This window comes from Triturus cristatus, chromosome 4_2, assembly GCF_964204655.1.
Source record: "Triturus cristatus chromosome 4_2, aTriCri1.1, whole genome shotgun sequence".
NCBI lineage: Eukaryota > Metazoa > Chordata > Amphibia > Caudata > Salamandridae > Triturus > Triturus cristatus.
Window position 1 is genome coordinate 918,964,115 of NC_140586.1, and position 14,952 is coordinate 918,979,066.

The 14,952-nt window shown below is 47.6% G+C and overlaps 1 protein-coding gene across 1 annotated transcript in view; it reads right to left on the reverse strand.

Moving 5' to 3' along the window:
* Window positions 1-747: 747 nt before the first annotated feature.
* Window positions 748-14,952, reverse strand: part of LOC146835403 (uncharacterized) — a 213,841-nt gene continuing 199,636 nt past the window's right edge. The window contains exons 11-12 of the mRNA XM_085602976.1: window positions 12,763-12,863; window positions 748-2,940 (exon numbers count right to left, since the gene is read on the reverse strand). Coding sequence (XP_085459102.1) covers window positions 12,795-12,863 — 69 coding nt within the window. The 3' untranslated portion in view covers window positions 748-2,940; window positions 12,763-12,794. The remainder of the gene's footprint in view (window positions 2,941-12,762; window positions 12,864-14,952) is intronic.

The following is a 14,952-nucleotide window of genomic DNA, read 5'->3' on the forward strand; positions in this document are numbered from 1 at the left end:
TACATGTAGGGTCCCTACCAATATTTATTCACCTCACGCCTGGCTCTGCTTTGAGTGTGTGAATCTATGAAAGATCCGGTGCTGGAGAACATGCAGTACTGTCTCTGTGCATCTCCCTAGGGTCCCTACCAATATTTATTCACCCCACGCCTGGCTCTGCTTTGAGTGTGTGAATCTATGAAAGATCCAGTGCTGGAGAACATGCATTACTGTCTATGTGCGTTTCCCTAGGGTCCCTACTGATATTTATTCACCCCACGCCTGGCTCTGCTTTGAGTGTGTGAATCTATGAAAGATCCAGTGCTGGAGAACCTGCAGTACTGTCTATGTGTGCCTCCCTACGGTCTGTACTGATATTTATTCACTCCACGCCTGGCTCTGCTTTGAGTGTGTGAATGTATGAAAGATTCAGTGCTGGAGAACATGCAGTACTGTCTCTGTGTGTCTCCCTACCAATATTTATTCACCCCACGCCTTGCTCTGCTTCGAGTCCTACTAATAATTCCTTCTTGTGCAGCCAGTTTGTACCAATTTTCCACATATATAATTTAGTGCATCCATAGAGAAACCATAGCCACCTTCCAACCTTAGTCCCTGTTGAATGCTACTACCACTTGCTTTGTTTCTCCTCACACACACAGATGCAGACATGATTTAAGCATCTCAAAGGCACAGAGACAGTGTTTTCAACTCCCAACACACAGTCATTGTTTCTGCTTTCTGAGTTCTTCAAGCAAAAATAAACTGTATTTTTGAAAGTGTTTTATTCATCAATTTGTTTGCACAATAATTTAAGAACAGTTTATCAGTACAATTATCACCTCCCTGCCCTCATATGTACCAATGCATTTTGAAGCTCCTGCAACCAAGCAGAGTGGAAGAGCAGAATTGTAAAATACTGCTTTGCCTTGGCCCTTTTTATCTTTTCTTTGTTTTCTCATAGCTTGGAGTGGGCTCTAGCACAGCCTGGCTAAAATATTCTCCCTTTTCCATGTATGCTGGGATCTGGGAGTGGATTTGGAGCCTACCATTGCTGCACTGGGGCAAGTAATCCCATGCTATAGCTGTCACGCAGTCTAGCCGTGGTTGTGTTTCATAAAGCAACCGCACAGTGGCCGTCCACTCATGCAGTGCTTAGTCTGCAGCTTAGAGAGGATTGAGGCGCTGTGCCCATTATGTCATCTTCACACCTAGTCTGCCGCTATGAAAGGCCAGATGCACTGTGGCCATCATGTATCCTCCATATGAAGCCTTCAGTTTAGGAAGATTCACTTGACTGTGGCCATCATGTCCTCTCCTTACGTAGTCTACAGCTAAGGAAGGGTTGAGGTTCAGTGGCCATCATATCTTCTCCATACTTAGTCTTCAGTTTACGAAGGGACTAGCCGTATATGCTTCATTCTCTCAGGTCTGGCTCTCAGCCCAAGAGCGGTGGGATCACTATGAGGGTCTCGACAGGCACTAGCGGAGCAAGCTGAGGATGCTTCCTCCCCTCAGGTCTGGGTCTCAGTCCAAGAGGAGTGGGCTCAATATGAGGTTCTCTACAAGCACTACAATGGAGATAATTTGTCTTGCTCAGGTCTGGCTTTCAGTCCAAGAGAGTGGGTCACTATGAGGGTCTCTACAAGCGCTGCACTCCAGATCTCAACCTTAGCCTTGGGCGGTCCAGGTTCTCTGAAAGGAGATGCATTGTGTTGTTCCTTCCCTTCCAACCTGGATCTTAGTCTAGGAGGGACGTGGTCTTCAACTTCCTTCCCTTGCTTGAACAGGAGTCCAAGAAGGTGCTCTGTCTTTATAACCGGAAACATGCACCTTCTGCTCCATCTCGGACAGCAGTCTAGAAGGGAAGCAGTCTCCACCCACTGGTACACTGTGGCTTTCCATTCCACTTCAGGCTGTGCATGCGGCTTGGAAGCAACTGTACTTACAGTAAAGAATAACAATAAATTATCAAAAAAGAGTACCTTTGTTCCATAAATAAATATTATTTCCTTAATATAATACAGTATAAATATAATATATGCTGTTTGGGCAATTGGCAAGATGGGGCCCGTCCTACTAGCATTTGTAGTAGAGCTTGAGAGATGATCCTGTGTCTCTGTGCCATCCGTGGCAGTAGGCCACAGAAGGACACAGTTCAGGTAGCCTACATTCCCAGGCTGGCTGGATTCACAGTATTGACTGTCCACAACCACAGGAGTGCCTGACTACACTCCCAGGTGTGTCTCACTACAATCACAGGAGTGGCTGACTACACTCCCAGGAGCGGCTGAATACACTTCAAGGAGCTGCTGACTACACTCACTGGTCTGTCTGACTACACTCCCAGGTGTGTCTAACTACTCTCCCACATGTGTCTGACTATACTCCCAGGAGTGAATGTTCACACTGTCACAAGTGGGTGCCTACATTCTGAGGAGTGACTGTTCACAGCCTCAGGACTTGGCTGGCTGGCAACATTCATAGGAGTGATGGCTACACTCCTTGGATTGACTGTTCACATTCAAAGGTCTGTCTGCACACATTTCCATCTCTGAATGGCCATGTTCTCTTGGCAGGCATGTCTAGGGAGGTGTGAATGCCTGCTAGTGCTGGAAACCAGCAGATACCACCTACACCCTGGAAATGGCTGTTTGGTTTTGCCCCCTGTCAAAGAGCTCTGGGACTCTTGAACTTGGAGTGAGGCCTCCTGATTAAGGGACAAGGTCCATGTCGAGGAGTCAGTCGCTGAGTGGATCAGGCCTGGGGTTTGCCACAGTCAAAGATGGCACTTTTTCTCACTCACAGTCCATTCACACTGCCTCTTCAGAGGCAAAAAATAATTAATGTAATAGTAATGTAAACACTGCACTGCTTCATATTTTTTCTTTTTACTGCTGGTTGCGTCACTCTTCCATCTTGTTTTGTCTTCAAGTTGGATGATTATTGAGATGGTCCAGACTGAAAATTAAAACAGAACCGTGTTAAGGAATCAGCATCAATGTACATGAGATTATCAGGCACTCTAGGCAAGCACACTAGGCACTCGTTTAGTGATCATATAGCATCAAACTGCACCTTCTGCACTTACTGGGTTATTAGATACAGTGAAGAAGCACCCGCTGCACTCACTAAATTAATCATATATTTTAAAGACATACCCTCTGCACTCTCTGAGTAACATATATTCTAAATAGCATCCTCTCCACTCACTGAATAATCAGAAATTCTAAAGAAGCACCCTTGAAACTCACTGAGTAATCAGATATTCGAAAGAAGTACTCTCGGCACTCACTGAGTAATCGGATATTCTAAATTATCACCCTCTGCAGTCACTGAGCAATCAGATATTCTAAAGAAGCACTGTCTGCAGTCACTGAGTAATCAGATATTCTAAAGAAGCACCCTCGGCACTCACTGAGTAATCAGGTATTTGAGAGAAGCACCCTCTCCACTCACTGAATAATCATATATTCTAAAGAAGTACCCTCAGCACTCACTGAGTAATCAGATATTCGAAAGACGCATCCTCTCCACAAACTGAATAATTAGATATTCTAAAGAAGCACCCTTGAAACTCACTAAGTAATCAGATATTTGAAAGAAGTACCCTCTGCATTCACTTAGTAATCTGATTTTCTAAAGAAGCACCCTCTGCAGTTACTGAGTAATCAGATATTCTAAAGAGGCACCGTCTGAAGTCACTGAGTAATCAGATATTCTAAAGAAGCATCCACTCCACTCACTGAATAATCAGATATTCTAAAGAAGTACCCTCAGCACTCACTGAGTAATCAGATATTCGAAATAAGCACCCTCTGCAGTCACTGAGTAATCAGATATTCTCAAGAAGCAACCTCTGCGCTCACTGAGTAATCAGATATTTGAAAGAAGTACCCTCGGCACTCACTGAGTAATCAGATATTCTAAAGAAGCCCCTCTGCAGTCACTGAGTAATCAGATATTCTAAAGAAGCACCCTCTGCAGTCACTAAGTAATCAGATATTCTAAAGAAGCACCCTCGGCACTCAGTGAGTAATCAGATATTCAAGAGAAGCAACCTCTCCACTGACTGAATAATCAGATATTCTCAAGAAGCACCCTTGGCACTCACTGAGTAATCATATATTCGAAAGAAGCACCCTTGGCACTCACTGAGTAATCAGATATTCTTAAGATGCAAACCTTCGGCACTCACTGAGTAATCAGATACTCTAAAGAAGCAGCCTCTGCAGTCACTGAGCAATCAGATATTCTAAAGATGCAAACTCTGCACTCATCTAGTGATCAGAACCACAAGACTGCACCTTCTGCATTTATTGAGTGATCAGATATCCTAAAGAAGCACTCTCTGCACTCACTAAATAATCAGATATTCTAAAGTGGCAAACTCTGCACTCATCTAGTGATCAGATACCACAAGACTTCACCTTCTGCACTTAGTGAGTGATCAGATAACCTAAAGAAGCACCCTTTGCATTCAGAGTCATCAGGTATTCTGAAGATGCACCTTTCCTTAACTGAATAACTTTATACCCTAAAGAAGTGAAGTGTGCATTTACTGTGTTATGATATATCCAACAAAACCACTGTCTGCATGCGCGCACACACGTACAGTGACCAAATATCCAAAACCAATCTGCACATATATAGGTCCCTCGATGAAAAATAGCCATGCACCAGACCCTCAGCTAGAAGGTGGTACAAACAATTAGGTAGTTACGTACCCAGCATTAGTCCCTTCCTGAACAGTGACCCTGCACTAATCACTCTCACTTTAAGGCACACTGAACACAGTGAACATTCACCACCCACATCCTGAAAATAATGAGCCTACAACAGGTACTTTACGTTAATGTACAAACTTGAACCCCTGCCAACAGTAATGTATTTTCTTTTTTGGTTGCTCATGAATGTCTTCTCTGCAGGTTGTGTGCATTCTCTCTAGAAAGCTGGTCCATTCTTCATTTCAATGTACTCCAAACCCAAGGTGTGGGGCAGCACCTCCACATGGGCTGGGTAGAGGGGGAGAGTGTGTGTATGTTGTCCAAAGAAATACACTGACCCAGGGTACCATGCACAACAGGGATTAATTCTCTAGTTATGGCACAACATCTACTTCCATTAGGCTTTATGTAGAACATGGTTCCTTCTAGCGATGGGAGTGGGCCTCAAGTGAATGACTGCAATGTCACAGAAACACTGTCCAGATGTCTGTGATGTCAATTGTCTCCCTCAGACCACTCTAAGGTAGGTGGTATCAGCGGTGTCACTCACCCTGTGTAACAGAGATGTGATGGCACAGATGGCACAGTTTAGTATCATGTGCCCCCACTTTGCATCACCCTTCCTGTAGGTGAATGGGGTTTGTGTGGGGAACATTTCCACGTGACTGGTCATCTCAGCCTCTTGTCAGGACTTTTTTCCACATCTGGCTTCATATGGTTACAGACTATCATGAGGACTTTCTGCTCTGGTGTGGAGGTTACTAATTCACCAATACTCCTCATATTCTGGGAATTCAACCTATTGTTCAGAGATCAATGATCTTGGCTACTTCCCTCTAGGGAAAACAGTCAACAAAGGAGTGACAGGGGGCGTGGCTTGGCGCCGAGGAAGATGGCGGCCTAAGTGAAGAGCTCCGCCAGAGCCGCGGCAAAAGCTTCTGATATCCTGCCATTCTCCGTATAGAAGGAGGCTGAAGTGTCTCTTGTGCCTGCTGAGCCTCCGTTGTATCGGACGGTGGGTCTCCCGGACACGGCTGTCCGCGCCTTCCACCCCTTCTCCTGCATCGTGCGCTGGGACGGAGCTGCGGCAGAGTCCGGCCCGGGCCTGACGAAGAGGGGCGGCGCTCGAACCTGTGCCCCGTCTTGGGCTGCTCTGTCTGCTGGACAGCGGGGCCTCGGCAGGTCCGCCGCCGTCCGCGGCCTCCAACCTCCATCGACTCTTGGCTGCGGGGCTGCGGCGGGGGCTGGCGGCCCTCGTGGGGAGTGGGACGTTCCCTGCCCCTGCTGCTTTTTTCCGTCTCCGCCTCCCGCCTGGCCCCGACTTGAGAGGACGGACCGGAGTCCCTGAAGACGCCGCTGCCTCGTATCGGGGGTAAGAAGCTGCCTCTACCGCCCCCTGCGTACTCTGCTGCTAATCCCTACTTGAGGATCTGCCTGACTGCCGCCCGCAGTGCGGTCCTTTGCCTTGCACCGTGGAATGGGGGCCATCTTCTGAGGTGCACTTTATCTCCGCTGGTTTCACCTGATTGGGGCTCGCGGGTTGCAGTGGTCCACAGGGTCGTTTCGACCTTGGTATTGCTTCGCCCTACAGCTGATACGCTTGTCCCACCACTGGATGCCCTATCCTTCTGCAGGCTGTGATAGGCCGCCAAGCTACAGGTGGTCCAAAACACGGCGGCCCGTCTTGTTCTTAACAAGCCGGCTCGGACCCCCTCTCAACCCCTCCTGCGCCAACTACACTGGCTCCCTACAAAAAAGAGGTCTATTTTCAAACTGTTATGTCTAGTTTATAAGTCCCTCCACGGGCTGGGCCCATCCTACTTGACAAGGAAGCTCGAACGGTACCATCCCACACGACTGCTGAGATCCAGCAGCCGAAATCTGCTCTGTGTTTGCAGAGTCAGGAAGGTTAGGATGGGAGGCCGGGCCTTCTCATATCTGGCTCCTACCCATTGGAACTCCTAGCCAGACGAGCTCCGTGCCTGTACTAATCTCTGTTGTTTTAAAAAGCTTCTTAAGACCTGGCTATTTTAAGCACTTCCTTCATCTCCTGGTGCTCCTCTCCCATGCGCCAAGAGATCCCTTGGGGATGATTCGCCGCGCAATACAAGTGAGTAAATAAATAAAATAAATAGGTATCGCTCCTGCACTACGCCGCTTGGTTTATGGTCGGAATCCTTGTGGCTCCCTCAATAGCCTGCCACCCTGCGCCTACTGGACATACGCTCTGAATGTGGACTGGTGGGCCTTCATCCTAAAACAGTATACACCTGGCACATCGAAAACGTGCTGGCTACAATGCACGCCCTGCATCTCCTAACACCGGCGCCACCGCGCTGTTTGTGAATCTCCCGCTGATCTGCTTCCCCTGATACGGTGGGATGACTGGACACTGGTAAACTCTGCTGCTTCAAAGGCTGTTCTATTATCATAACCCTGGTGCTGCGATTCCCACGTCACACCATAAGTGGTGCATCCTTGTTTATCCACCCCACGTGCCGTGCTGTTGTTGCTCCAGGGTACAATCAGCCGTTAAGCGCTCGGTCCTGTTTGCGACTGCTTGACCACATACCGCAATAAAGCCTAAGGGAGGTCCACCTGTACAATCCAACAAGTTGGATAAATATGCAGTTCCCAAGCAACTCATGCAGGAGGATGGGGCTGCGTGTGACGCGGCTGGTGACTTTGAACCTTCACTGAGCTCTATAATGTTAGTGATTCAAGTACTGTGAACCACCTTAGAGCCAATATGAACAAAACAACAGAACGTATTACACAGACTGAACTTACGGTCTCAGAACTCCAGGCCAAAACTCGAACGCTGGAAGAAAGAGTACAACAATTGGTCCATCAACAGTGCCAGGTAGCTCTCAAGATGGAGGACCAAGAAGGGCGAGCCTCCCGCAGTAACATCCGTGTGGTCGGGGTCCCGGAGGGGGCGGAGGGACCGAGTGTAGACCTCTTCCTTGAGGACCTTATATTAAACCACCTCAAACCTAAACGCCTCTCTAAAATCTTCACTGTGGAACGATCACATAGGGCTCCCATCCCCGACCGAAACCGGGGGCAGCCCCCAGGACAATCATTGCCAAAATCCTTAACTACAGGGATCGGGACACAATACTGCAGGCGGCCCGCCTTCATGGAGACCTTAAGTATGAGGGCGCAACTATTAGGTTCTTTCCGGACTTTACCCTCAAAGTTCACCAAGAACGTCGCTCCTTTGACAGAGTGAAACGAGTTCTCCGAGAAAGGGGCATCAAATACATGATGTTCTTTCCTGCAAAGCTTAAAATTATGTCAAAGGGAAAAACATGGTTATTCACGACCCCATCGGATGTGCAGTCCTGGCTGGATGGAGGGGATGCGAATACATTGAGGCCTGCGAATGCTGGTAACTGGCGAAATGTTCGTGAGAGTTCGCCCGGCTCCCACGATGGCAAAGCAGATTCGGATAAAAGGAGCCTGCGGTCCTGGAGGTCCCGATCAATGAGCCCGGCTCTATCCGCAACAGATGGAGACCGATCTCCCCTTGATTACCAACGGCAGTTGGGACTCTCCACTTTGCTTTGTAATGTATACAATTGGGTTTTTTTCTTTATTATTGTGGAGGGCTGCAGACACTGAGTGTGCGGAACACTGTTCCACTAGCGATATGTAACAGGGCCTCCTCCCTCATTGGGGCTGTAGTTGGGCTCTGGTGGGCCTGCAGCGGAGCTACTCCACTCCCCTGTAGTAGTTTCAGTTTATTGGGGCGACAGGTGCTCTGCTAGTTGGGGATGTGGGTAGTTTTGAGCCTACGTAGCAGGGTAGCAGGGAGGGATGGGATGTTCTGGGGAATTTATTTTCTATTGTTTCACCTTTTCCTACTGTTGTGGTACCGGGAACAGGACTTGGTGTGGGGTGGTGGGTTGTTATCGTATATATGTTGATTTTGGTCGCAAGTACATCAATGGTCAGTCATGCTATTTACAGAGAGGACTGCATATTTTATCTTTGGCACAATAGGTGCGCACCGGGACAAAAGTATCAACATACTTAGCTGGAATGTCAGTGGGCTTAGGGATAAAATCAAACGAAGTGTTGTCCTGCAAATACATTAAACGCCATGCCCCAGATGTAGTGCTGCTACAAGAAACACACCTGGTGGGCACTTCCTGCAAAGCACTTCATAGATGGGGCTACAAACTCTTAGCTCACGCAGGTTTCACTACTAGCTCAAGAGGAGTAGGCATTCTAGTGAAAGAATTCCTTCCCACTGGCCATTCAAACAACCTGGTCTGACGACTGAGGCAGATACATAGGGGTCACGGGTTTCTGGGAGGGTTACACGCTCACATTACTGTCAGTCTACATACCACCAGGCCTACAAAGCACCACCTTCAAAGATTTGGGCTCTCTTCTACTCTCTCTTCCGGAAGGACTATTGGTGGTTGGGGGAGACTTTAATTTAGTTGTTTTGGGCACACTGGATAGATACCCACCGCGGATACTTGGGTCTTCCCACAAGTGGCTGCCTGATTTTCTAGATACACTGGGACTTGATGATGGGTGGAGAACATACCATCCTGGAAATATCCAGTATACCTTCCACTCTGGAGCCCATCATAGCCTTTCCCGCATTGAATATGTCCTGACCTCTACCTCACAGGCGGCATGTATCCGAGACGTTAAACATCTAGCCAGAGATATTTCAGACCGCTCTTCAGTGTGGGTCCAGATGGTACATGGCCAGACACGGGCAGGATGCATCGTCCCCATTAACCCATGGCATGTCAACAGCCATCGACTCATACTTCCATGAAAATGACGGAACAGTTGACTCTTATCAGACCCTTTGGGAAGCCTTCAAACCTATGATCCAGGGTCAAGCGCTATCACTCATATTTGGCATCAAAAAAGAGAGACAGAAAGAGATTTCTGACCTGGAGGTAGAACTCGGCAGGTTAGAAACCGACTTAGAGGACGAGGTCACACAGGCAAAACTTCATACACTGCATCTCAAACAAGATGAATATAAAGCACTAGTGATAGACAGGGCCAAGTGCTCTGCGAAGGGAAAACTGGGAAGAATATACGAATTGGGTGACAAGGCAGGGAAACTGATCACCTGGCTTGACAGGAAGGAGTTGGCAGAACGACTGGTGCCCGAACTCACAGGTGTGGATGCAAAATCCATAACCGGCCCTCAAGCCATTGCAAATCAATTTGCCACCCACTACCAGGAGATCTATGCCTCTGGCTCATCCCACACAGAGGAAGAAGCGCAGGACCTGCTGCGAGACATCAGACTTCCCACCCTGTACACAGATGACCACCACTTCCTAGACAGTGCCTTAACTAAGGATGAAATTGCACAGGCCATTAGAGCTTTGCGCTCCGGAAAGGCCTTGGGCCCAAATGGTCTGCCCATCGAGCTCTACAAACTTAAACCAGACAAATTAGCTCTGTATCTAAAATCCATGTTCGATGAAAGTAAAGAGTTGGGAATACTACCGCAAGACCAGAGGATAGCCACATTAGTCACTATCCATAAAGAGGGTCGGCCCAAAATAGATTGCGCCTCATACAGACCAATCTCCCTGCTAAATGCTAAAACTAAAATCCTGGCTAGACTCCTGGAAAACCGCCTGATTAAGGTGATTGGGGTATTATTCCATCCTGATCAGTCAGGTTTTATGCCGCACCGCAACACCGCGTTGAACCTGCGCAGACTACATGGTGTTCTGGGCAGAGTGGCCACTATCCGCGAAGATGCCCTTGTGATGTCACCAGATGCCACCATGGCATTTGACACTATTGAGTGGTCTTACCTGTTTGCTGTACTCGCAAAATTAGGTTTTGGCCCTGAATTTATTCGTTGGGTGCGGGTCTTGTATTCGGAACCCCAAGCACAGGTCGTGGTCAACAACAAGAAATCAGCCCCATTCATACTACGCTGGGGTACTCGGCAAGGGTGCTCACTTTCTCACCTCCTCTTTGCCCTTGCCATTGAGCCACTGGTGGCATGGATTCGTCAAGACCCAATGATTAGAGGTCTGCGCTCGTCCCCTGGGTGGGAGGACCGTATCTCCCTTTATGCCGATGACATCCTTTTATACCTTGCCTCTCCGAAGAAATCACTAGTGTGTGTCTTTGATATCATAGCAATATTTGGCAGATATTCCGGATTCTCAATTAACTGGCAAAAATCACTAATTTATGTCCTAGTGGGTGACCCTCCTCCTACACCGCGCAATTGCCCGATTCCAGTTAATACTTTGGGCTTTAAATATCTGGGTATTTATATTACATTAGACTCTAAACTTCGCTATACCCAAAACCTTCTCCCGCATCTGGAAAGGCTTAAGCGCGACATATCCACCTGGAAAACCCTCTCATTGTCACTGTTAGGCAAAGCGTCCCTTTTCAAAATTATGTCACTGCACCGCTTCCTTTACGTCTTACAGAACGCTATGACTCCAGTCCCAGTGGGGTATTTTCTGGAGGTCAAGAGCCTGCAGAGAGATCTATTTTGGGACGGGAAGCCTTGTATCGCTTTGACTAAACTCACACTTAATTGGTATGACTGGGGGATTAGCCTCCCAGATATTAAGAAGTATTACTGGGCGGCACACCTCGTAGCCATTAATCAGGGCACCTTTGGTCAATTTGATGACCCTGGCTATGCCATGGACGGATGGACTCTACCGGGTGGGAATTTTAATCGGGCACTATATTCCAAGCCTAAACGGTACCCCCTTACAGGTCCAACTAATCACTCGGTGAACAAAAATCTGTCTGGGAGCGGAGACAATGGCAACCCCCTTATGGGACTCTGAGCAATTAGGCAGCCTATAGCAATCAAAGGGCTTTGACAAGTGGGATCTTATCGGAATCTCATTGATTAAAGATATGTGGGACAAGGGCGAAGTGAAGTTCTTTACCTCTCTGCAGCAGCAGTATGAGCTGGCTGACTCAGAGCGTTTCAGATATACGCAAATTTGTCATGCACTAAAATCCCAATTCCCGGCCGGCTCCTCCCCTCCGGTACCTTCACCGTTAGAAGATAGATTGCTGGACGGACACTTGCCCGACAAGGCCATATCATTAACCTACAAAAAACTAATAAATAATATGACAGACCCACTCGGACCACTTTGTGAGAGGTGGGTGCGAGATGGCCTCGAATTAGATGATGAGGACTGGCAGGAGGTGGTGTCCTCACCTAGAGTAGTGGTCATTACAGCGAGACTTCGGTTAGAACAACTTAAAATTCTGCACAGAGCCTACATCACAGGGCCCACTCTTGTACGGATGGGTAGATCCGACTCGGGTGATTGTTGGAGGGGGTGTGGACGGGAGGGGTCATTTTTCCACATACTATGGGAATGTGAATATATCCAAACTTACTGGCGCAAGATCCATGAAGTAATGAGTGTGGTGCACTCAATTGTCCTCTACCCTGAAGCAAGGTGATGTCTCTTGAATATCTGGGAGCCCACCGACCTTAATGTTTGTAATACGCAATGGGCCACGCTTGGACATATGGTGGCAAAAAGGAACATAGTGCAAAAGTGGGGGGCGCGCAGGCACCTGTGGTAAATGCCTGGTAAGACGATCTTGACTGGTGCATGTACAGAGAAAAGACAGTTTTCACAGCTCGTGGCTGCCCCAAAAAATGGTCTAGGGTGTGGGAACCCTGGAACGCTTACGGAGGATATGTCTGCACCCCCCCGGTTACACTTGACCCTGACGAACCTCCCACCCCATAATTTGTACACATTGTGCTCCTACCCTATCTGTCATGTATCATTGTCATAGCTAAATGTATTGTACTTGCTTCCTCTGTAATGTCTTTTATATCTTGATGACTGTTCAATCAAAAGAATTAAAAAAAAGAAACAAAGGAGTGACAAAATGTTGTGATAACTCACTCGCCTTTCTATTTACTTAAATATTTACAGACCATTCTCACTTTTTATCCATTAATTCAGTTGTGTATAAAAGTGGCAATTCATAAAAGTTCATTTTTCTTCTTATTTTTACACATCATTAGTTGCTTGTGCAGACTTACCCTCAAGCCAGCGTTCGGGTGCGAAATCCAGATCAGGAAGCAACTGCAGATGGTCTCACGGACCCAATAAGTCTCCCCCAAAAGGCCAATCTGCTGCAGACCTGGTGAGGTAGAGAGAGAAGCAAGTGTTTTCATAATTTGCTTTATCCCCATAACAGGTTACACCCTTCAGTGGCAAGAGACCTATTCATGATCCTGAACTAGCTCCATCCCAGGAGTCATCAGAACCTGGATCATACCGAACCCTGGACCACACCCAAACCATGAGGCATCAGAGGCAGGACCACACCCAAACCTGGATCACAACCAAGCCAGGAGGTATCAAATCTGGACCACACCCAAACCAGGAGGCTATAGAAGCAGGACCATACCCAAACGTGGATCAGAAGCAAGCCAGGAGGTATTAAAATCCAGACCATACCCAACCCTGGAGCGATCAGAACAGACCACACTCAACCTATGAGGTATCAGAACCCAGACCATCCAAATGCAAGGGGTATCCAAACATGAACCACACCTAGAATCAGACCATTCCAAACCCAGGAGTCATCAGAACCTGAACCACACACAACCCAGGAGGTATCAGAACAAGGGCCATGCTCAATCCTTGACCACACCAAACCCAAGAGTCATCAGAACCTGAACCACACACAACCCAGGAGGTATCAGAACAAGTGCCATACTCAATCCTTGACCACACCAAACCCAGAAGTCATCAGAACCTGAACCACACACAACCCAGGAGGTATCAGAACAAGGGCCATACTCAATGGTTGACCACACCAAGCCCAGGAGTCATCAGAACCTGAACCACACACAACCCAGGAGGTAACAGAACAAGTGCCATACTCAATCCTTGACCACATCAAACCCAGGAGTCATCAGAACCTGAACCACACACAACACAGGAGGTATCAGAACAAGTGCCATACTCAATCCTTGACCACATCAAACCCAGGAGTCATCAAAACCTGAACCACACACAACCCAGGAGGTATCAGAACAAGTGCATACTCAATCCTTGACCACACCAAACCCAGGAGTCATCAGAACCTGAACCACACACAACCCAGGAGGTATCAGAACAAGGGCCATACTCAATGGTTGACCACACCAAGCCCAGGAGTCATCAGAACCTGAACCACACACAACCCAGGAGGTAACAGAACAAGTGCCATACTCAATCCTTGACCACATCAAACCCAGGAGTCATCAGAACCTGAACCACACACAACCCAGGAGGTATCAGAACAAGTGCCATACTCAATCCTTGACCACTTCAAACCCAGGAGTCATCATAACCTGAATCACACACAACCCAGGAGGTATCAGAACAAGTGCGTACTCAATCCTTGACCACACCAAACCCAGGAGTCATCAGAACCTGAACCACACACAACCCAGGAGGTATCAGAACAAGGGCTATTCTCAATCCTTGACCACACTAAACCCAGGAGTCATCAGAACCTGAACCACACACAACCCAGGAGTTATCAGATTCTGAACATAGCTTACCCAGGAGGTATCAGAACCTGGACCACACCCAACACATGAGATATCGGAACAAGGAACATACACAACTCTGGACCACACCCAACCCAGGAGGCATCAGAACCTGGAGCGTACCCAACCCTGCACCACACAATCCTTGAACACACCACAGTCAGGAGGTATAAGAACCTAGACCAATCCGAAGCCAGGAGGTATCAGATTCAAGACCAGGTGTGCTCCGCTACTAAGCGAAGTGAATTCTAGAGGGTCATGGTGATATGAACTGCCTTGTTATATATTAAGTTGGCAGATATTTACATGTCATTTATGTTTACATGTGTAGTTTATGCATAGTGTAAAATGATTTGCATGCATTAACTGTAACGTTACTTAATAGTATCGAGTGTACTGCCACCTGTGCCCTGTCTGAGTTTGCAAGTATTTATGTCACATTTACATTGAAGTGATGTGCACAAGAGCTTTTCCAATGGTGTTACCAAATTATAATTACTGATGCTGGAATGTGCTTAAATGTCGCACTGCTAGAGGGTCGCACGTAAAAGGGTCTTAACAAGCAATGTTCACAGTGAACAGTCAGGAAGCAGTGTGCACCCGCTTGGTCCTCAATAAAAGAAGTTAAAATAATAATGTAATAAAGCTGAATAGGGGAAGAGAGTGACAGGATCGATGCACTCCCGT